Source organism: Bombyx mandarina, chromosome 15 (assembly GCF_030267445.1).
Source record: "Bombyx mandarina strain Sakado chromosome 15, ASM3026744v2".
NCBI lineage: Eukaryota > Metazoa > Arthropoda > Insecta > Lepidoptera > Bombycidae > Bombyx > Bombyx mandarina.
Genome location: NC_143221.1, coordinates 3,064,795 through 3,090,144, shown reverse-complemented (window position 1 = coordinate 3,090,144; position 25,350 = coordinate 3,064,795). Strand labels below are relative to the sequence as shown.

Below are 25,350 nucleotides of genomic sequence, written 5' to 3'. Positions count from 1 at the left end.
TTGCCTAATCTTGTATCTCCAATTTGACGACCACTTGACTATTACTAGGCTTCGATATTGAGAAGAAAATACAAAAACTACTATTGGTGTGTAGTTGAATTAGATCAATTTGTACGGGAGACTGTTTATTTTTATATGACTATAGGTTTGGCCTCAGCACAAAATAAGCAAAGTGTCCGTCTCTGTGCGTGACGGAATTACATAAAATCACATTTTTATTTAGACCGACCGAGTACAGATTTCGCATTTACAAAATTTTGGTCATTAGCCGAAACGAGCGTAATCCATTAAATTATGTACCGTGAACGGAAAACATTAAAACTAAAGCATGATAACATGTCGTTTAATTATTCGCAATTTCTTTACGCGCAATGTAAGGTGAAGAAGATAAAATATATGTATATCGGCGACGTTGCTCTGAAACCTTCGTACCTTCTTCTTCTTCTCAGTCGGACACTCTTGTCAGAGTGGTCGTGGTTGCGCTGACGCTGTATGTGCAGAAGGACCCTTTAGGTCACCCATGCTCCCAACGACCGCCCTCCAGGCAATGCGCTTCCAGGTCCGGCGGTTCGAAGCGTTTCGAGTACATTCGACCATAGTGGACTCAGTTGCCTTCTTTATTAGGTCAGTCCAGCGGGTCGGTGAGCGGCCGCGTGATCTTCTGCCTTCCACCCGGCCCTGGACTACCATTCTCTCCATCGAGTGCTCTTTTCTGGAGATGTGTATGGAGATGTACTCCATTTGTATGGAGTTGGAACGTTTGCCTACGTTTGAAAGGTGGGGCAGCCGTTGTAACTATACTGAGACCTTAGAACTTATATCTCAAGGTGGGTGGCGCATTTACGTTGTAGATGTCTATGGGCTCCAGTAACCACTTAACAGCAGGTGGGCTGTGAGCTCGTCCACCCATCTAAGCAATAAAAAAAAACATTGTGAATGTCGAAGTCTCATTGGTCTGGTACAACGTCTGTCGCACTTGCTGCTGCACATGTGGCGGTAGCTATCATATAATAGACATCTGGCAAAAAACCTGAATCGCCCCAACGATATTTATGATAGAAGCTTGCATAATATAAACACGTTTTGAACAGCAAAATTTGGACTGTCTGTCCACCGAGGAATGTTACCCGCTTGGTCGAAAATCTTCCCTTTACTGTTTCCCAATTCGCATGGTACCGCGTTAAACGTTAGTCGCGATAAGCTGCGTGTCTGGTTGTAGTTGACCGCGGGAACCCCCCTACTCTGACCGGGTTTTGATCACGGACGGAGGTCGGACGTCGGGTGTAAGAGTGCAGGGGAGTCGTTTAGTGGGTGGGCCCTAAAATTCCCTGGGCCATGTGGTCTGCTCCCAACACCTTGCAGATGGTCGAGTCGCACATACCCCGCGCGCCCCCTAGGCGCGGAGACCTCGTAGGAGGTTCGGTGCCCGGCCCGAAAAAAAAAAGGTTACGAATTGTTTTGTATGTCAATTATCGCCCGCGGAACTGTTAACGCGCACACGACAATGAGGATGTGCTAATCAGTTTGGCACTCTCGAGTGGATAGAGATGGGTTTTTTGCACGTATACCTACACTGTTAAGTTTGCCGACTAGAGATGTGTATAATCACGGCCGGTTTACGATTTCTTAAAATTGTTGGTTGATAAACCAATATTAGTTGGTAGCATTCTGGCTTCAGCGATCTTGGGTTGAGCTCTTACCGGAGCCGATGTAGATCGCAATGCGAATTCCTTTGCTCAAATTGCTGGTTTGTCACAAATAAATTGATTAAAACGGGTACTCTCCTTCATCCACAATCGGATCCCCGAACCAGATTCGAAGTCACAACATGGCGCATTAACAAACGCCTTTGTTATCAAAATTCGAACAGTCCTTAACGTTTGTTTAAAGTCCAAATGAATATAATTATCATTATTTGTCAGTATGCATATATTCTGATTCGATCACAACAATAGCTTGGTAATGTCTCCTTTTTTTGCATCGTGCAACATTCAGCGAGTCATATGTCCACACGACTGACATCACACGAACGGACGCGACAACGACCTCAATAGAAATAATAATTCATTGAATTTTCATGGACTCTGCAGCTTTTTTTTTTCTATTTCTTTCCTTTGTATATTTATTAACTAACTAGCTGACCCGGCAGATTTCGTAGTGCCTCAATCGATAAATAAAAGACCTAAACTTTTGTATAAAATAAACTTAAAACAAACAAAAAATCGGTCCGACGACACATCAAAGGAAAAACAAAATTGTTATTATTATTTAATTCCGAGCATTTTCATAGTTATCTACCTTTTAAACCTTCTCTGGACTTCCACAAATAATTCAAGACCAAAATTAACCAAATCAGTTCAGCCGTTCTCGAGTTTTAGCGAGACTAACGAACAGCAATTCATTTTTATATAATATAGAGATGTGCAATTCTAAGTTTCTTATCTAAGAATGATTGAAGAATAATAATTGAGGTTGTAAAATGGTGTCGGATAGCATAACATTAATAAATTAAACTTGTTCTCTATGTTTTCTTTTGATTTTGACTTTTTTTTTTCGGTATTTTGTGGAATTATGTGGTTTGTTTATTGATTTTATGAAATGTCGATTTCACGGTGTGAAACTTAGCAAATAGTAAAATAATTTTGAATAAAATATTGTGCTATTGGCGCTACATTTGTTTCTGCGGCGGTTATTCTGATCCAACCGCATAGTCGTCTCGTGGTGGGAGTAAAGAGTGTCACGAGTACTCTGGACAAGAAGTACAGGAGTAATTCCTGCAGATTTACTACTACGGATAGATTACGGGTTACCAAATAAGCAAGAAAACTAGGTTTTTAGACTCGTGACTTCCGATTAATGGCAGGATAGCCTGTTATTATTAGATAGTGTAAAACACGAGATTGCAGTCTTAACTGTTTTGGTTATTAAAGCCAATTTAAATAAATTTTCAGTCAAATCCTATCAGGGATCTAGGATCCTATCTTGTGAGTCCGCACGGGTAGGTAGCACCGCCCTGCCTATTTCTGCCGTGAAGCAGTAATGTGTTTCGGTTTGAAGGGTGGGGCAGCCGTTGTAACTATACTGAGACCTAAGAACTTATATCTCAAGGTGGGTGGCGCATTTACATTGTAGATGTCTATGGGCTCCAGTAACCACTTAACATCAGGTGAGCTCATCTACCCATCTAAGCAATAAAAAAATAAAAATAAAAGTTCCATAATTATACATACTTTGAATTCGTTTGATGTACGGAATTACTCACCAACCTATCGCGTTGTGATCACGTATTTAATTAAAAGATTTTTTTTTTAATTTTCACGAAACCATTACCTTCCTAGAATAGCCGAACGTTCTTTTTTTAATTCTCATCAAACTGGCCACCATTTGCGTGCATTAGCCGGTTGTCAGTTTCTCAGGAGCGATGACGGCCATTCACGACGCGCTTACGAGTCAAACACGCGCATCGACGGGCCGACAGCTCGGCGCAATTGAAAAAAGAGACAACGGAAAAAGAAAAGAAAAAAAAACGTCTCCCACATTAAAACACCAAGTCTCGTTGGCAAATAGACACATAGAATGCAGACAGCGAAACTCATAAAATCATTCACGAAATTCTAAATCGTGTTTTGACGGCGGCACCACCCACTGGATTACGGCCTGCATTATGCATTGAATACAAATTTTTGCGATTTAAGATCATGATAAATGAAATGATCAAACAAACAAAAATTTATCGAAAATGTTGCACTCGTGTTACGATTCCAGATGCGTATCGATATAAATATATTTTTTTAGTTCAGTGTATAAATACATATGTATAATATATTATATAGTATATTATACTGAATATGTCTAGTTGTATGTGAAATATCGATTTCGTTTCATCGTATTTTCAATATTGCGTTTCGCTAAATCGATTCAGAATTATTGCGTTATCCTTTAAATTCCCCGAGTATGAATAATTCAAAAATAGTTTGCGATTTAATTGTTACGTCTACGCTTCAGGACTTAATTTGCTTAATATTGTTTTCGATTAGATCTCCGATTGTCTCGGCGAAGCGTGAGATTTTTATTATTAGTTCGCGATGTGAAAAATAAAATTGTTGACTATAAATGAAAGGTGTATTGTAGAGAAAGAAAAAGTCAATAACGAATAGACTGTTGAAGATCGTAATGCAAAAACTATCATAGATGAAAGCCGAGAAGCTCATTAGTAAAACTAATTATATATCAAGAGTACTGTAATAAAATACGTACATGTTCCTAATAATGTTAAGGTGAATAGAAAATCCCATTAAAACGCCAGGTCACCGTCCTCGTCTAACCGAATCTTCTCAGTAGGTCCCTTTTCCGATCTGGTGATAGATCCTGCGAAGCACTGCTCTTGCTAAGGCCAGTGATAGCAACACCCTTGGCTTGAACCCCGTGAGCTCACCTACTAGCTCGGTGAATCTAGAATAACCCCTCGAGGTTACTAGAATATGTAGGAAAAAAATTTAAAACGGTGAATAGAACATTACATTGCGCCTGTTTCGTTGTCATGTGCAAATTATACGAAGTGGTCGAGCCGCGGTCGGTGTTACAACGATGAGCAGGCGCGTCCAATCCGACAGTCACGCGGCTTCATCTAAACACCGGAGTCCTTGAACGTTAAAAGTCTAGATGCTTAGAGCTTTGCAATTTACGAATTTTGCGCTTGCGCATTTCAATGATGCGTGCGATCGCCCGGGTTCATCGGTCCGATCGTATCACGATAGCCGGTGTTTTTTTTTTCTTACCATCCGCACCGTCACCGGGACTCGTCCGTGATCAAAATTTTCAACGCACGAAGCGTACGTACGTACCCATCGTATTTTTGCACCGATGCAAAAAGCAGTTGCGGTCCAAATTGTATTTTGATGCTAATTTTTTTCTATGATGTTAGCCGATATAAAAATTAGAAATGACTCCTAAATCTTAATGCGTTCACGCCGGGCTTGTCGGATATCGGTTCGGTGGACCGCGATTTGCCGTAGTCGTATAATAAAATGTTAATAGCACGTGGTCACGAAAGATTTCTGTAATAGAAACACGACCGGCTCCAATCTGGAAGCCATTCGTCACAATTATGTAGTAATAAAAACTAATGCTAGATCAATTAGCCCGGACCTAATGATCGCTGCAACCATCTAATTATTTTAAAACGCCCAGACACTTTAGAGCTTCTAGCTTCTGCACGGTAATAACCCGAAATGATCAAGGATATAAAAAACTTTTATAAGTAAGAACAAGTTAGTTACGGCGAGCGCATTTACTCATCAACAATCATAATTTTTTTCTAAGATACATTAAAAGTTAGATTAAAAAAGTCTAGACTTGGGTCATTGGCAGGGGATGATTCGTAAGTTTCGCCAGACGTTTGACTGTGTCCGAATATTGTTTTATCTGGCTGCATGAAATCTATTTCTTTGTAGTTGTTTTTGGGCACACGTCAGCCGGCTGCCGTGCTGTTGTTGTAATCTAGATCATGTCTTAGATTGTCCCATGTATTGCTGCAAAGTCACGTTCCGAATTCATTGTGCAGGTACTCATTTAATTTCTAAGACGTCACGATAAGAACTTCTTGTTAATAATTAGTTAGTTTTTTTTGTAGGTATATCTGTTTTAAGATATAGATACTGGCAACCTTGAATTTTAATCACACCTACGTGCCTGTTTTTTTTTTGTGACCGCCAGTACGAAAGCACTGATTGACAGTAACAACTCGGAGATCATAATGCAGATGTCCATATTGTTATCTGATACGGAATAGAGCATCGCAAAACATGAAATTATCGATGACTGACACATCGTTCGATCGACTGGTTCGCGGATTCATCACAATAGAATGTGTCTGTGTCATTCTATTTTGTCGTCTAGGTATTGTATTGTGCATCCTAAGAATGGCTTTTGACATTTTAACTACGATGTCCATGGCGTTTCGCGGCCATTGTTATTAAAAGAGTTCAGAAAAAATAAGTTTAGATGGATATCGCTTGCGCTGCAGTACTCGACGAAAATAAATAAAAATTTAATAACCTTCCCAATTTGAATGTTTTACAACTGCAAAAAAACAGAACTCTTGAGACGTTTATGTGTTCTAAACACGTTTTGCATTATTTTAGGACCAGTTAAGAATTCTGGTTAATGCGCGTAGAAGTGGCTGCCGTGGTATCACCAGCCATTGAACCGGTCAGCAAAAGTGCTCATCCGTGTACATTCACTGGTTTGTTTGGCGAATCAACCGAGTCTACTGGTACGCGAGGGAATTTGGCATCTATTTGAAGATTATTGTTTGTGCAAGTCAAGTGTCTATAGAGGCTTTTTGCTTCGAGGCCCAATTGGGATAATGTGTTGACTGAACCATTTTTAGCAATGATTATATTATGCTCTCAATGTTTGTGTCAAGCTAAGACCACAGTTGATTTAGTGTTCAGTGAAACATTTTCCCGATCTTTGATATAAATGGAACGGTGAAACTTTCTCTTCCATTACCGTAATCGAGCGAAGGTGTCAATGTTCAGAAGCAAAGCGACCGTGAAATGACGGAACTGACTTGTTGTAAGTTCGCTCTGTAGTTTTTTCAAATACATTCCGGCAGTATCGAAATAAATAAAATAAAATTAAAAAAAAACCTCGTTAAGATTACGTAAGTATGGTAAAAACGTTGAGTGAATTGTTGGCGTTAAAATATCGGGACACGATGCAGTTTTATGGTCAAATTTATGCGTTCTGTTAAGAGATAACTCCGAATTTCGACCAAAATTTAGTATTCTCTTCACATATTGGACTAAAAAAAAAATTCGTGATTTTGCATCGGTTTATATGTTTTACCTATTGCAATTGAATACGTGACCCGCATACGGAACTGGCCGGGTCACTAGATCTGTCGTTTCATCGTACTAATCAATCTACTATCTCCGATCTAGTCACTACCTGTTAGATTTCTAGCTTTTTATGCGTCTGCCGTCCGAGGTTAATGACCTTTTATTCTGATTGCTCATTCATCTTACATCATTTGTGGTTTTGAGATTGGATTAAATTTTTCCTAATTTTTTTTTAAATTTTCCATTACATATTACGTTCATACAAAATGTAGTGTACACTTTGTATTTTTGCTAAGTTTTTGTATGCGTTAACGTAATATTTCAACTGTAGTTTGATCTTCATTTTTTGTTGTACGAATATTACAAATCATACATACATACATACTTGCCATCCTTTGTAGTCTAGACTGTGTCCATTGTCGATTTGTGCTCTATTGTGAGGTGTTTTTTTGGGTTATTTATTTTGAATAAGCCAATTGTGCGTTAGAGGAAGTGGGCAATTTGATGTTTTTTTTTTATTTGATTCCTAATAAAAAAAACGTTTATAGCAAATTTTTATTCCACTTCAGATTGCTGGAATGAATTCCGCTCGTATTGAACAAACCTAATTTTTATATTGTTGTCTAAATAATCTCTGCAACTAGATTGAGCGCTTCCAGGTAAATGTCCAGTCATTATAATATGACGTAACTTGAAAAATTGCTAGACATCAATTACGATTTTTATCGCTGCGTAAAGAATTAAAAAAAAAAACCCAACGTAATTCGCGTAATCAAATCTGCATTAGTAAAACGAATTCTACAAGATTGAATTTGTGTAATGTAATCTGTTTTTAATGTTCAGAGCGTTATTTGGACACGCTATTATTTCTTTTCAAAATATTACGTTCGTATAATGTAACGATAGAATTGTTCATCTTGTAGTGCACTAAAGACGATCGGAATATACATAATTATTAAATAAATAAAATAATGAAACGCAGAAAAAAAGACCATTAGAATATTTTAACGTGTTTCTGATCTCTGATCGTCCGTTTCCATAGGTCATATCGTTCCGCTTATATCACTTGGTCGTATTTATATTCTAATTTGAATATAATATTAGGATCGTTTGACAAATGCATCGAACTCTGTAAACTAGTTTGTATATGTTTAATGCGTTGATGGCGGGGTCGTTGAAACGCGATGGGTATCTGCGTGCAGTCTAGACGAAATCATGATGTCAACAAGTAGACTCACTAAAAATAAAATCACCTTTCCCATGCCGGCGGTGAGCGTGAATCGTGGAATGTGTATCGTGGAATATACTATTTCTCTCGTTTTCTGCTTTATCATACCGTTCTCCGGCTGACGCATACAGCTAAACTGGTTGCAACTTGCTGCAGGCTAATTTCGTATTACGTAATTTGAATAATATGCATTCGGCTCGTGGAGTCAAGGTCATCGCGGCCAACCGGCCAACCGGAGGCGGGGCATCTCTGCTAAGTCAATATCTCCTAAAGTGGCGGTCGTGAATTAATCGCCTTGCATGTGTGTATGCACTTTCAATCTTATCCAGGCGATTCCGTTATCTCGTTTCATTCATAAGTTAGCCGATCGTGAAAGAATCTGAACAGATTTTTTGCGCAGACTCTTCATTTCGTTGGCGCGAGTGAAATGCGCTAAATCGGAACGGACATATGGTCTCGTACACATATGTACGTACTATATCGTCGCGTGGACGCGTCAAACATTATTTTATCAAAACTTATTCTGTATTGTGATCGACCGAAACATTCGTGGTTGCGTCTGTACGTTTCGTAGTTACGTGGGCGTCTAAAGGCACAACCCAGTTCTGTTTGTTGCTGAATTAAAATAAAACGCACACCCGCACGAGATATGGCTTTGTCCTTTTGTTAGTGTTTCCTTTAAATATGGCTCGTTTCTCGCTACGAGACAACAGATATTGCACCCACGCTGCCAAACTCTATGGCGTAATATTAAAAGGAATACCGAGACCAAAAATAGTAATGGCGAACCCACGTTTCATTTTACGTCAACTCTGAGTCGCCTTATGGGAAGCTGGTCTTATTCATCTAGATTGCTTAGGGTCTTTTAATAAAATATAATAAAAGCGAGGTTCACGAACCCAGAATTGCCGAGAGATTTTGCCAGAATCTGCAGTTTTTGCATTAAATTACTAAGAATTCTTACGCTACTTTGTCGGTGCGAAAATTAACATTAAAAAATTTAAACAACCCAAGCCGTTTTGACGGCAATAAACAAAACATACACAGTTTTTATGTCTCCCCGTGTAAATAATTGTTCTTCTTAAGCGTTTCTGACGGATTGCTCTGGACCCGCCTTATTAGTGTAACTGTAAATATGGTCGAGTGGTGACATTTTTTCCCCTGAAAAAATATTCGCAAATGAGACACGGTTACCGGCGTTTCGCTTATGCATGAGCATGAGGCTTTGGAAGACCGCTCTTATTATCAGATTCTTCCCAGTGACATGAGAACATTAAGAACGCGCAACACTCAAATAATACCGATGGTTAATTAAAAAAAATGTTTGGTTGAAGAAAAAAAAAATGGCTGCTTGATAAATCGAAGCGCTATCAAACTCACGGTAGTGATGTTTCTTCAGCACCTTTTTTCCATTCGTTTCGCACAAAAGAGCTCGGGTAGCCGAACTTTCAAGGCCTAGTTTGTTTCGCTTCAGGAGATTGTAATTTGTTTCCCTCTTAGGCACTCCATTCGGTTCGTCAACTGTTTTGTTTGTGTACGAGAATTGATCCGTAAGCAAGAGATCGCTGGGATTTGTCAGCTTAAATTGACGGTCTTTTTTTTTTTTGTTGCTTAGATGGGTGGACGACTTCACAGCCTACCTGGTCTTAAGTAGTTACTCGAGCCCATAGACATCTACAACATTATTGCGCCACTCACCTTGAGATATAAGTTCTAAGGTCTCAGTATAGTTACAATGGCTGTCCCACCCTTCCAACCGAAATGCATTACTGCTTCACGGCAGAAATAGGCAGGGTGATGGTACCTACCCGTGCGGACTCACAAGAGGTCCTACCACCAGTCTGTTTGTTTATTAACCGTCCGCGCGACCACGAAAATTGTGAAGTGTTCAAAATGAGAATAATATCATTAGAATAATAAACGCGAAATTACACCGTAAAAGCACTTCTAAATTGTTATTACGGCTCTTGCAATTCGAAGAATGTGATAAATATGTATTATATTATATACAAAACTTAAATCCTGATTCGAGCATATTCACATTGCTGAAAAAAAAAATCTGTTGCAATAAAGTTCATGCGTTGTGAAGATTTGCGAGTACAAACGTGAGCCAAACATTTGAGTATATAATATTTACTTGTATTTGCATATACATATAATATATTCTTTAGATAGTACCTACTAGCCTACAAGTTTTGCATCGAGCTCATTTGAATATTTTTATATTCCTAGTCTAGACGTTTTCCAAGATTTTTGCAAGCTTCAATAAAAATGTGGATATTATTTTTTATGTGTTTTAGGTCAGAGAGCTTTTTTGTGGGCTTCGCCGTCGATGATTAAGTGAGCTTTTGCCATACGATTGTTTCGATTGCGTTTTATTGTTGTCTATCAAGTTGTTTTTTTTTCTCCGTGATGAACAATCATCAAAATATTATTATATTCAAACGCAACAGTATGCGGTGTCGAAATTGGGAGTTTCAATTTGTCTATAGTTTTTGCATCATCATCATTTGTATTGTATATTAGTCGTAATACTTATATGCTTTGTAATTATTGTGAAGTGTATCTAATCACTGCTGTAGGATCAGTTTTGTCTTTATAGCACTGCGAATGTTTTGCTATATATTCGAATGTAATGCGCGTTCGCGTTACTTTTTATTTTTTGTTGCTAGGTGAGTGGACGAGCTCACAGCCCACCTGGTGTTAAGTGGTTACTGGAGCCCATAGACATCCACAACGTAAATGCGCCACCCACCTTTAGATATATAAGTTCTAAGGTCTCAAGTATAGTTACAACGGCTGCCCCACCCTTCAAACCGAAACGCATTACTGCTTCACGGCAGAAATAGGCAGGGTGGTGATACCCACCCGAGCGGACTCACTAGAGGTCCTACCGCCACTAAGGATAAGGTTAAATTTCGGATATTGCGTTGGTTTCACAAACAGCGGACATTTCAACTCTGAGATGCATAGTGACTCTTTCTGCTATAAGTTAATAAAATGTTTTTTTTAATGACGTCGACTGGTTTTGTTGTTTCAATAGTTTGAAAGTTTTTTATTTTTTATTTTATAGAATTGTTAAATACAGTTACGATCGGAATTCAATAATAATAATACAGGAAAGCGCGTCCGTCTGGAGTGCAAAAGGCTTGTTTGTAGTAGATTCCTAAATCAAACAGGTCTCTGAATCTATAAGTGCTCATTTACTTGCAAGTGCGCGACCGTATGCAAATTAATTTTTTTTTTCGTTTCGTTCGCGCTGAGGGGCAAAGACTTTTAGATTTAGATTTAGATTTTCATGACCTTTTTTTTGTCGATTGTGTTGATAGCGTGGTTTTATTTTCGTATCGAGAGATAACACACGGGAAATAGCCCAGAGAAATGGGAAGAAATGATAATAATGCTCGAAGCGCCCGTGTACTCCGGAGGGAGTTTATTCTATTTTTGTGTCGAACGTTGCACTAAAGGTTAATGTATCTTGTAGTTGGGACGACACGAGATACAAAAGCAAAGAAAACTCTGTAGATCGGATTCGTTTGTAAGAGTCGTTTTTTTTTATTTTTTATATCGAGTTCAGGGTACTCTCTCTATCAGAGGTCAACTGCATTTTCTATACATATAAATAAAATTAAATTAAAAAATAACATTTTTTACAATTTTTGTCTGTCTGTCTGTCTGTTTGTTCCGGCTAATCTCTGGAATGGCTGGACCGATTTTGGCGGGACTTTCACTGATAGGTAGCTGATGATATAAGGAATAACTTAGGCAAATTTTTTTAGACTAGCTTCGCCCCACGGCGTCACCTGCGGTACGACAATAACCGCGGGTAACATCGCGGGACTCAGTTATTAATAATAAAATTTAATGTTTCCGAAGCGAAGCTAGGGCGGGTTTGTAAATAAAAACTATACTATGTTTGTTTTAAAGAAATCGATTTAATGTTGCCTGTGTATATTGTCGTTTTATTGAATCGAGAAAGTACCTATTACAAAACATTATCCACCTTCATGTTTCCGTTTTGATGTCGTAATGTCTCTGTACTGGCTGATTGCAAGTGAGTCAAGCTAGAGAGATTTAAACTTATTTTGTTCGTTCGTAATTCGGTTCGCAATTAGTCATGCATCTGTTAAATTTCAACGGTGCTTATGATTGTTTTACGAGTAGGTACTTACGTTACGTTTTATGCGTCCATCATATTGTTGACTTATCGAATGTTTTAAATTGTTTATCTATTTATATACGGACAGTGAACTTGGAACAATAATGAAATGTACCGTTTATTTTGAAAGTGGCGTAAGTCCATTTTCTTTTGTTTCGAGAAAATTAAAGGTTACTTACTATATTTGTTGATTTAAAAATATGTACAGGCAAATCATATGAGGTCTGGCATTGCTTCTATTGTTTTATCAACATTTCATTGTTTTATATAAATTTGTTTTTGGCTAACTAGACTACGATAACACATATTTATGTGCTGTAAATGGACCTACACCACTTTCAAAATAAACGGTCCAAATCTTGAGGTCTTAAAGTGTACTACCGAACCTGTCTTGACTAGACTAGACTAGACTTTAAGTTAGTTGAATATTATATCTCGTCGTTCGCTATTATATCTCGTGTTTCAACACAAAATAATTGTAAACAGTCAATGCATGAATGTTTGTGGTCATCCGAGTCTATAGACCACGACGTGAATGAGAACTCGCCGCTTTGAGGTGTTGACTCAATTGAGTAATTACTATGGGGTAATTGACTCAAAAGCATACGTTCAAGTTTTTTATTGCTTAGATGGGTGGACGACCTCACGGTCCACCTGATGTGAAGTGGTTACCGGAGCCCATAGATATTTGCAACGTAAATGCCGCCACCCTCGTTGAGACATGATTTGTAAGGTCTCACTTTTAACAGCAAACCAAAATTCATTACTGCTTCCAGGGTAGCAATAGGCAGGGTGGTGGTACCCCCCCGTGCGGTCTCACAAGACGTCCTTACCACTAGTAAAGAAAGAATACTGATTGTTTACAGGAAAACATTGATCCTTCGCCGTACAGCCTGTCCCCGATCTCGGCTAAATCCGAGAAGCTTCTCCGGTCCCCGAGGAAGGCGACCCGCAAGATATCGCGGATCCCATTCAAGGTTCTGGACGCGCCGGAGTTGCAGGACGACTTCTACCTGAACCTGGTCGACTGGTCCGCCCAGAACGTGCTCAGCGTCGGCCTCGGGAGCTGCGTTTACTTGTGGAGCGCCTGCACCAGTCAGGTAAGGCGTCGAAGGAAACTAGGTGAAGCACTTGAAGTCGTCGTGGCCTAACGGATAAGACGTCTGGCGCATTCGTGTTGAGCGATGCACCGGTGTTCGAATCTCAGGCGGGTACCAATTTTTCTAATGAAATACGTAATCGACAAATGTTCACGATTGACTTCCACGGTGAAGGAATAACATCGTGTAATAAAAATGAAACCCGCAAAATTATAATTTGCGTAATTACTGGTGGTAGGACCTCTTGTGAGGCCGCGCGGATAGGTACCACCACCCTGCCTATTTCTGCCGTGAAGCAGTAATGCGTTTCGGTTTGAAGGGTGGGGCAGCCGTTGTAACTATACTCGAGACCTTAGAACTTATGTCTCAAGATGGGTGGCGCATTTACGTTGTAGATGTCTATGGGCTCCAGTAACCACTTAACACCAGGTGGGTTGTGAGCTCGTCCACACATCTAAGCAAAAATAATAATAATAATCATAGAACACTTCCTGAGAGAGCAAAGACCCCGTAGACCCAAAGACACCCAAATGATCCGCGTTATAAGAATGATGATGATAAGTCGTACGTCGGTCTTCTGGGAAAAATTATAATATAATAAACGATTTAATTATAATATTTGTTTTCTATTTGTATAAACCATATAATACGACCTCTGTACTTCGTCTCTCTTTCTCTCCTCTAGAGAGGATAGAGATCCTCTCCTTCCCTTTCTTAATCTATTTCTATTTCTGTGTATTACGACTTATATAGGTACGTACGTATTATGAAGAGGCGACTTAGATTTCCGTAACTCCGCAGGTGACGCGGCTATGTGACCTGTCAACGGAAGGTAACGCGGTGACTTCGGTGGCGTGGAGCGAACGCGGCCACCTCGTCGCCGTCGGGACGCAGAAGGGGCACATCAGCGTGTGGGACGTCGCCGTCAACAAGGAGGTCGGTATTGTTAAACAGCTCTTCGAAGATACCATAAATAGACAGCGGCTTGGCTCTGCCCCTGGCATTGCTGAAGTCCATGGGCGACGGTAATCACTCACCATCAGGTGGGCCGTATAATCGTCTGCCTACAAGGGCAATAAAAAAAACATAGATGATATCGAGGGCTGAAAGTGTATTTGGTTTAAGTGACTTTCCCTACCTGATCATTGGTAGGCTAGGGGCCATTCCAACTTCGCGCGGACCGGTAGGTGAGCTCACGGACTCCACCAGCATCACCAGTTCGTTGTTTTTTAATTGAACTTCAATTAAGTCTATTCCATTTAAATAGCGGAAGAAGTTTTTTTTCTTATGATATTTTTTCCAAATTTTAAACTTTAAATGGCTCTCCTGTAAAGTTGCAAGAATCTCGTTCAAACCAAATAGCGTTTCGCCTATTATTATATTGCGACTGTTTTCCTCGTAATTTGACTTTACGACACTAGTGTGCTTAGTGCGAGTTTTTTAACGTTCTCGATAACGTAAAAGTTAACTCAAATTTGTACGCAGATGGAACAGCGCCCCTAGCGGCAAACGTAAGCAAACGTTCCAATGTTTCGTTTCGCTACCAAACTAATAACCGTTTCCGACATATAATTATTATAACTAGCCATACTCGCCCGCTTCGCTGGGGATTTAAAATTAACATTATTATTTATTGTCATTATTATTAGGGAGTCCAACACTCATATCAATATTAGCCTATCCATTAAGTACATGTATTTTCTACATGGATACCAAGTTTCAAGTCAATCGGATGCATGGTTCAGTAGTTATAATGACCCCACTTCGATAAAGCGGCACGACACGAGAACCCTCTCATCGTGGCCGCCGGTAACTACATTCCCGATCTTGCGGACAGAATGGAAAGCAGTCGACGTCGCCCAAACACGTCATTTAAGTACCTCAAGCACGGGTCACCGTCCTCGTCGAACCCGTCGCTTACGACGAAGGGCTCGACGAGTAAATTAATCCACAGACACAGCCCACTGAGTTTCTCGCCGGATCTTCTCAGTGGGTCGCGCTTCCGATCCGGTGGTAGATTCTGAGAAGCACGGCTCTTGCTAGGGTTCGTGTTAGCAACGTCGTCAGGTTTGAGCCCCGTGAGCTCACCTACTAGTTAAGGCTACGCTGATATCGCCTCTCAAGGCTCTCAGCTTAGGTAGGAAAAAAAAAGTTATCACGGAACATCCGTAAAAACCACTGTAGATTTATATATTAAGTATAGACGATGATGTAATAATCGCGTCGTAACGTCGCGTGGCAGGTGACGAAGCTCCAAGGTCACATAGCGCGCGTGGGAGCCCTCGCCTGGAACGGTGACATACTCAGCTCAGGGTCCAGGGACCGACACATCCGCCAGCGGGACACGAGAACGCCACGTAAGTGCTGTATCCATTTCACAGCCTCTGTGCTTAGTGCGAGTTTTTTAACGTTATCGATAGCGTAAAAGTAAAAATTTAAAATTTAACGAAACACCGCTACACCTTGAATTTTATATACGCTTTAAAGCTCTCTCAAAGTGTGACCGTGTTCGTTAAAGCGGTTACGTACCTATCTATGCGGACTCACAAGATGTCCTACCATCAGTAATTACGCAAATTATTATTATCATAATTGAATGTGATTCGTTCCAGCGATACAACTCTCCCGAGTTCTCCAAGGTCACAGACAAGAGGTCTGCGGCCTGAAGTGGTCGCCCGACGGTCAGTCGTTGGCTTCAGGAGGCAACGACAACAAGCTCTTCGTTTGGTCGATGGTGAGTCTCTCTTTATCTTTTTTTATTAATTTATTTATTGCCTAGGTAGGTGGACGAGCTTACAGCCTACCCAGTGTTGAGTTGTTACCGGAGCTCATAGACATATTTTTTAATTTTTTTATTGTGTAGCTGTAGGTGGACGAGCTCACAGCCCACCTAGTGTTAAATGGTTACTGGAGCCAATAGACATTTACAGCGTAAATGGGCCACCCACCTTGAGATATGAGTACTAAGGTCAGCCTACCCGGTGGTGAGTGGTTACCGGAGCCCATAGACATATTTTTTTTTTTTTTGTGTAGATGGACGAGCTCATGGCCCACTTAGATTTAAATGGTTACTGGAGCCAATAGACATTTACAGCGTAAATGGGCCACCCACCTTGAGATATGAGTACTAAGGTCAGCCTACCCGGTGGTGAGTGGTTACCGGAGCCCATAGACATTTTTTTTTTTTATTGTGTAGATGGACGAGCTCACGGCCCACTTAGATTTAAATGGTTACTGGAGCCAATAGACATTTACAGTGTAAATGCGCCACCCACCTTGAGATTGATTGATAAGTTCTAAGATCTCAGTATAGTTACAACGGCTGCCCCGCCCTTCAAACCGAAACGCATTACTGCTTCACGGCAGAATTAGGTAGGGGTAGTAGCACCTACCCGTGCGGACTCACAAGAGGTCCTACCACCAGTAAGATCTATCTATGTGATGTAATTTTCTAAAACTTCAAATGGCTCGTTCAACTTGAGCACACGTATCAACACAAGGTTAAAAGAATATAATATGTATGTAACCTTTGTGATGATGTTGATGCTGACATTGACAGAAACATTAACATTTGGGTATGTCATGTATTAGTTTAGCATTCAACGACAAGAGGGAGGCAAAACTGGGACAAAGAAAGAACATTTAATTTTAACATTTAAACATTTAATTGTCGATTCTCTGTTTTAGGTTAATGGATAATATTAACCTAAAACAAAAGGATAATATATATATGTGTGTGTGTGTGTATTTGTGTGTATTAATTTGTGTTTTTTAACTTGGTTAAAATTGTTTTAAAACTTGTGTTTATTGAATATGGTTTAAAATGATAGTTCGAAAAAAAGTGCACAGCAATTCTGACTGCAATACAATTAAAGCATAATGGTCTTTAACGGAATCGCATTAACGTTTATAATCGTTCGACATTAGAACGGCTCATAATATGTTTAAATTAAATCGGGTCCCTTATCTTTTTTCGAGAAAAAAAAAACCAAAGTCGTTTTCCGTCCGCGGTTATGATTGCGTAATGAGGGCAGTTGAAAAAAAAACCCAAAAAAAACGCGTTGTTTATCGTGGGAAGGTTGACTTCCGAGCCCTAACCACTACGAGTATCTTCAGTGTGCTTATTGCGTGTTTTTTAACTAAAAATTATTACTCAAATATTATTGTGGGTGACTCACATGTATTTATTTATATTATAATATTTTATTATAATTACACTACACAACAACACATACATCTTTATTTTATTTCAACACATTCATTTATCACACAATCATACAAAACATTATTTACACTGAACAAAATAAAATTCACAAGCAAAGTCAGGCGATAACTGAAGTATAGCGGCGGCGATATATTTCGCTAGTACATCGGTCGCATTTTTACCGATCCACCGCCACCAGTCGAAATCTGACTTGCGAGCGCGCATCCCGTATTATCTTTTCTGTTCTACGCCTTTTATAATTTTTGCTTTTTGTTTCGTGTACCTGCTTGTGTTGCTTGGACTATCTATTTCTTGTTACTTTCTCCTTCTTTCTTTATATTTGTGTTCGTCTTAAATAAAAACTTTCGTTGTGCCCTTTCGTGTTTGAAAAGACATTATAATTCAACCCAAGACGACCAAATTATAATTTCGAAGATATACATACATACGTAAATAAATACAATTTTTCTTTGTTTCATAGTATATTTGTTTATTTACATATTTTCTTTGGTAAACTTAACGTGTATAACATATTGTTACCTAAACAGAACTACAACGTGTGATAACTATGCTCACGTGTATGATACAGTGTGATAACTATGCTCACGACCTCACTCTGGTGTACCCAGACGACAAATTGTTGATTATTATAAGCACACTAAAATTTGATTCGTTCACCTCTTATACAGGGTGTTACAAAACTACTCTTAAAGCCGAAAGGGGGTAAAGTGGGACCTTATAACGAGTCCATTCACAATATTTAAGAACCGTAGTAACGTAGTAAGACACTACAAAAAAAAAAAAAAATTTTCACTGACGTGCAAACCCTATTTTAGTACAATTAAGAGTAAACTACGCAGAATGTACCTGTACATTTCTACCTTATTCGCGGAATGACAAAAATGTTGATAAGTACGACAAGTACTTGAGTATAATGACATCCTTGTATTGAGGTAGCAAACATTTATGAATGAAAAATAGAAAAACTATTAAAGTAGACAATTATTAGGTAAAATAGGTACGTAGGCCTTTCTGTTAAATAATCTGGTTCCCTGACATGGCTGCTTACTAGGGTTGACAAAAAATTTTTGGGTTTGATAATTACTTATATTTTTACGGGGTATTTTGTAACACTTTGTATATGTGTAGCAGAAAAAGAAATGAAAAAATAGTTTAAAAAAAACTAACAAAATACGCTTTTATAGAAAACCCAACTAAAAAATAGAAAATAAATTCTAATAAATTTGAATTAAAAATAGTGTAAGAAAAAATAATTTTATTGTAAAAAAGCGTGGGGTGTTTTTCAGGATATTATCAAAATAACATTTCTACTCATATCTGTTCATAATTACTGATACCATGCACCCCACGCTTTTTTACAATAAAATATTTTTTTCTTACACACAGTTTTTTTTAATTATTATTAATTTTTTATTTTATAGTTGAATTTTATTTTTTTATTTCTAAGTATTGATTTGTCATCGGTCCTTAATAAGTATACCAAATTTCGTTAATCCGACGTTTTGAAGGGCGTCAATATCATACATATATACGTGTGAAGCTAATAAAAGCGTATTAAAAAAAAATCGTAATCTTATATATGTTGTTGTTCCTTCGTCCTGCAGCACTCGACGTCGCCGGTGCAGACGTACTCCGCGCACGTGGCGGCCGTGAAGGCGATCGCGTGGTCGCCGCACCAGCACGGGCTGCTCGCGTCCGGCGGCGGCACGGCGGACCGCTGCATACGCTTCTGGAACACGCTCACCTCGCAGCCGATGCAGTGCGTCGATACCGGTACGACAACACCGATACTCGGGACTGAGCTTGCACCCTCGAAGAGGGAGGGAGGGGTACAGGGAGTGTGGGAGGGGAGGGGGAACGGGGGAGGGGGGCATACAATGGGTACTTCCACTTCAGTTGTGTCATACAACTTGTGGATGCATTATGCTGACTCCACTTTTTTTTACTCCAATTCTCTCAAAATCAACACCAGCTACAATGGCTATAAGATAAATTCTCGTTTCAAGCAGTATTCATCCATATCAAATTTGAAATAAATACGAAAGTAATTGTGATTAGATTTGTAAACAAGATCACAGCCCAGCTGATTGTAAGTGGTTACCGGAGGTAACATCAGATGGGCCGCGAGCTCGTTCACCAACCTAAGTAATAGAAAAATTAAAAATAATAAAAATAAAATAAGTTTTGGTTCTGTAAAATTCCTTTGACAAAATAAATGAAAAAGTCAACTAGATTTCATTATTTATTTCGTAAACAGGATCTCAAGTGTGCAACTTGGCTTGGTCGAAACACTCCAGCGAATTGGTCTCGACTCACGGCTACTCACAGAACCAGATATTGGTTTGGAAATATCCGTCGTTGACGCAGGTGAGGAATGCTATTTTGAATATTCATTCGTTCAGCAGGGCATTAACCTTATATTAGAGCTATGTTTTATTTAATTCGTTTGTTGGATCGGCAAAGGGAACGTAGCACATAGAGACAAATCTTTGGTAATGAAATCTCTGAGTAATTTTTGTTTTATGAAAATGGAAACTGTAATTAAATGAGTTTAATCTGAAATTAAATGAGATAAGATGAAATAACACTAATTAAAAATTTCTTTAAAATCCTAATTCTTAAGTTTAATATACTTTTAAAATGAATCTAAGATGATCAGTAATTTTGTTTTATTAATCCACACTTGTGCGCTTTCACAGCCGCTAAACGGCTAAGAAGCGACCATTGTAATACAATTATTATATAGAACAATTCCCACAGCTTGTTTTCTCACCAAAAATGACAAATCTCCAACGAACGATGACTTGACGCCACATATTATGCTTACGAAATCGACCACAGACTAATTCAGATATACAATCGTTATAGGATCTTTTGTCTTACGCAGTCGACTGAACCATTAGGCATGTGATAATTACTACTGCTTCACTCAGATTCTAATCTTGTACTAAATTTCTCATAAAATACAAAGGACGTGGGTATAATTGTATTTTTTTTTGTTTTTTTTTCTAACAGGTTGCAAAACTGACCGGCCATTCCTATCGAGTTCTGTACTTGGCTCTATCACCGGACGGCGAGGCCATCGTCACGGGAGCCGGTGACGAAACGCTTCGGTTCTGGAATGTTTTCTCCAAAACGCCCTCGCACAAGGAGAACAAGAGCGTCCTAAATCTATACACCGCACTCAGATAAACGAAATTCGAACCTATATTAGTTTGGTTTAAAGACGTTTTCGCTATGACGAAACGTGGTCTCGATTTCTATATTATTATTATGTATATAATAGAGGTTATTTATTGCGTTGCCATGGCAACAGAATTTTCGAGGGTTTTGTCGCGTTCTCAAGACAACTGCAAAGATAAAAACAAAATAAGGCGAATGAATTTTGTCAATGAGCGAAATAAAACTCTTTATATTTGTAATAGTTTTTACTAGAGAAATATTATGTTCATATTTGTAATTTATATTTTACGTCCGAGTGGCGTTCTTTAGTGAGGCGTGGTTACGGTAATTTGTCTGGCTCGTTTTTGTATTAGATTAGAACACGCATGGGATTTTAACGCTTAAAACTCTTGTGGTAAGTTCCTAAATTGCGTGCTCAAAAATGTTAGTCACTTTGAAGAAATTTATCGAAAGGACGTTACGTTTTTTTTTTTCATTTACGACAAAAGGCACAGATGATTATTCCATGAAAAATACCTTAAAGGCTGCTAACAAATGTAAAGTCAGTCAAATTACCTAACGCTCACACAATAAATAATTATCATTGATTTTGTAAAATGTACACTAGTTTGTGTATCCACGTATACATTTTGTGTTATCGTATTTATAAAATTGATATGTATTTTACTGTATGTTAGGAGTTTAACTACAGGTTCCTTTTCACTTTATCTATGTTAACAATAGAGTCAACTGTACTGTTATTGAGAACTCTGGTCGTCAATACTAATTTAAAATTTATAGATTTGATTTTTTTTTGTACTGGTAACATCTTGTTATTGATAAAATCTAGATCGTAATTTTCAAACCTATTCTCAATTGGTCCGAATTTGAAAAAGCAAAGTCCAGGAAAGAAAATGATGGATTTCGGAAAATATAACAAATTTTAGAAGAATAATTCTTAAGTTGCTTTGTAAACACGAAACAAGGGCACAAAATTAAATTGACTTTATGAATTACGTTCAATATATCCGATTTATAGGCATCATTATGATTATTTTAATAGCAAACGATTGTGACAAATCGGGGGCTAATTTGAGTGTAGGTTACAGAGTAAAAAATATATAACTTAAATATGAAATAGCACAGAATGCCGCAGTGCTTTCTAAGCACACGGAGCTTAGACGGTGTAGAATATAGGCATACTAATATATACATAATAAGATATAAAGTAAATCATCAATATTGAAGCTATGATTTTAATTTTGAGGTACAGTTAAACTCCTTACATATAAATTTATAATATTGGTTTACTATAAACTCGACATCTGAAAAACATGCATTTATCTTAAAATTTAGTTGGGATAAAATGTGTTTTAATTGCTTAATTAACTAAACTAATACACAGAGTATAAATGCAAAGGTGTTGCCACAATCATAAATTTATATAGAAACACTGCAATATTAATGTTTAAATACTCTTTCATTCGAAATTAAGATGTTATTAATTTATTTAATTTGTTTCAACACAGTTCTTGACTTTATAGTGGACCATATTGTGTGTATATTTATATTTTGATCTATATTCGATTCTGTATTTATTGCGACAAAAAATATATAGTTTTTTGTAGTAATCTCGATTTTGACTATAATGTTTTTGACTAATCATTAATATAACGTTTTTTTTTTCTGTTTCAGAAATATTTAATCTAGTTTTTTTTTATCGTTGAGAAAGTCATAGTCCGGAGATTGGAGTTTACATGGGTCTTTTTCGTATTCGCTAAAAAAAAAACAGATGTATTATCTATCATCAGCTATGATTCTTGGAATTAATTTCAAATGAAAAGACACAGCCAAAGCTATCGATTTTTGTTACTTCATGTTGCTTGAATGTCCTTTAGACCGATCTAACTGAACGCAGAACAAAAATAAAAACAAAATCTTTGTCAATTTCAAAACGGTTCAGTGAAGTCTGGTCTACAAGGAATATACGTACATGCCCAGTATAAATTGATCTGCTTGCTAATTTCCCAATGTCTTACTGTCACTTTCTCAGAGATTACAAAATCTATAATAGAAATGGGTGAAATTAAATTTTCCAAAAAAAGAAACGGGCGATAATTTATTCTTTTATTCACCAGGAGATGGGTTTATGTAAATCATTAGTGTTCCAACGGACCAGACGGAAGAATCAAGTTCTTTTCAGGTTTGTATAAATATATTTAGGTTAATATACTTTTTTTTGTTTGTTTTTCAAATGTCTTCAAAATTTTCAATGCAGTTCGCTCTTTGCGTTTGTTTATCGACGAATTTATTTTTATTACTAACAATACTTATTTTTAATAAATTTTGAAATTCACTTAAATTGAATTATACCTTGAACGGCTGCATTTGATAATTCGGAGGTTATTTTTTTTTTCTAGGAAATCCTAATAATAAAACGCATTTAGTACTGTGTATAAGGGAAGTGCTAAATATATATTAACTTAGTCCTTTTAATTTGTAATTAATAATTAATTTGTAATGGAGGTGCCTCGATTGATCTCACTTATAGACAAAAAATGGTCTTATGGCAACATTAAACTAATTATGTTCGTTATTTATTTTTATTACATTTTTTTTTCGAAATTTAAATTTTTAATTTAAGAATTTTAGTGTAGACTCGTGTTGTGATTAGTTTTGGTTTTTTTTTTTTTTTTAATTAACAATCAACCAATGGATTTATGAAACTTATTCACTTCATGAGTAGTCGTAAGGTTACAAGAGGCACCTTTAAAAAATAATAATAATAATATAAATTAATTGCTTGGCTGTAATGTATAAAATCCGTTAAAAATGTAGATTGTAATATATCGGATTTGTGCAATGTAGTTTAAATTTTATTAAAACAAAAAAAAAGTCCGATCGCGCTTCGTTCGCGCCTTCATTCCTAACGTGCCACGAAGGCGATAACGATCTCGATCGCTATAAGTTAATAAGGCCGACTTAAATTTGTAATTTTCGATTAACAAATTAATTAAAAAAAATAAAATGTAATTTCGTACCAAATTAACTAAACTAAAAAAAAAACGTGTTTTATTCGTTTGTAATGTGTTTGACACTAAAAAAATTTTTCTCGCATTTAGACATTGTGTTAAATTATTAATTTAAAAGCTTCATTCACATTTCATAGTTTATAGGAATCATGTATAAAAATACGTTTGCTTATAAAAGAGAAAACAATTATTAGTTATCTATGATTTGTGAGTTTAGCTTTTAAAAAACATGTTGAAATCAATTTTAAAAGGTCCAAACGTAATATGATCCTACCGATTTATCCCAAAACTTTGAATTAATAAAACAAAACTATTATAATTTATAATTGAGTACATAAAAATATATTCCTTTTCAATAAAATTCTATTCTGTTTCTTTCTATCAGCTTTATTTGTAACTTTTTTCTTTACTTTTTTTTCTTTTCGTTCCGAACGTAGGGTCCTTTAAGTACCTATTTCGTTAAAGAGAATTATTTATATAAAACGTATAGAGAATATAATATATTAAAACATGTTTTATATTAGACTGATATAATTTACACATTTGTATTTTAAGTGTTTATTTGTAAAACTGTATTTTAGGAATAAAGTGTTTTGTGTGATCTGAATTTTGTGTGTTTTTTTAAACGATACCTGATAGAATAACTTAATTATAATTTTTTTGTTTTTTATATGATTTAACCGTATTTAGGGCAAAGGAATTTCGCGCACCTTTTTCAAGCCATAGTCTCCTGGAAGGAATTAGAAGAGGGGGAGGTCCTCGCTCTTTCTGTTCTCCCTCTTCTTATCTGGAGGCCTGGAGTCCGACATAACCCGTTCTGTTACCTCCGTCAACTAGGTATCCCTAAACGGATTCACTAGCGTTAAAGCTTTGACATGAAAAGTTGTGCGCGTATCAAGGACTCATAAAAGTAGCATAATAATAAGTAGTATGATAATATCTTAATCAAGTATCATTTGCGTAGTTATTGGTGGTAGGTTATCTTGTGAGTCCATCCGGGTAGGTACCACCACTCCGCCTATTTCTAGTTGTACTGTAAAAACTGAGACCTTAGTCCTCACGTTGCAAGACGGGTGGTGGCATTTACGTTTTATGTATCTATGGGCTCCGGAAACCACTTAACACTTCGCTCTTTTACCCATATATACGAAAATTAACAAGTTTTAATTTTGTTCGAGTTACAGTTTAAAATGATTTTTTTATTATTTTTGTATAGGCGATATTTTAAAAATTTTCGTTCGTTTAGTTCGTCGCAACCACAAATCTGGCCTTACGTGACGCGTTCTGGGTAAAATTTCGGTTTCATCGTCAAATAATTAGAGAAATTCTAAAATAAAATTCACCTCGATCATAATCGGACGGTGTCCGCTGTATTCTCAGAAAAGGCGTAGTTTGCAATCTCAGTGCATTAGCTATATCATTGCACAATACAGCAGATGCTAGCAGTGTCCCAGGCTGAGCCTCGTGAGGTCGCCTACACGTCCGGTCAAGCCAGTACAACCCCACGTCACTACCCCCAACGTCACTAGCAGTAGACAAGAAAAAATAATTACATGATACATTACAAGTGTTGGAAATGGTTTTTGAACAATATGCATT

General features: G+C 37.5%; 1 protein-coding gene across 1 annotated transcript in view; it reads left to right on the top strand.

The window, feature by feature from the left end:
* Window positions 1-24,358, top strand: part of fzr (fizzy and cell division cycle 20 related) — a 56,345-nt gene extending 31,987 nt beyond the window's left edge. The window contains exons 3-9 of the mRNA XM_028173773.2: window positions 13,099-13,332; window positions 14,134-14,268; window positions 15,575-15,689; window positions 15,945-16,066; window positions 19,162-19,330; window positions 19,815-19,924; window positions 20,573-24,358. Coding sequence (XP_028029574.1) covers window positions 13,099-13,332; window positions 14,134-14,268; window positions 15,575-15,689; window positions 15,945-16,066; window positions 19,162-19,330; window positions 19,815-19,924; window positions 20,573-20,749 — 1,062 coding nt within the window. The 3' untranslated portion in view covers window positions 20,750-24,358. The remainder of the gene's footprint in view (window positions 1-13,098; window positions 13,333-14,133; window positions 14,269-15,574; window positions 15,690-15,944; window positions 16,067-19,161; window positions 19,331-19,814; window positions 19,925-20,572) is intronic.
* The last annotated feature ends 992 nt before the right edge of the window (window positions 24,359-25,350 follow it).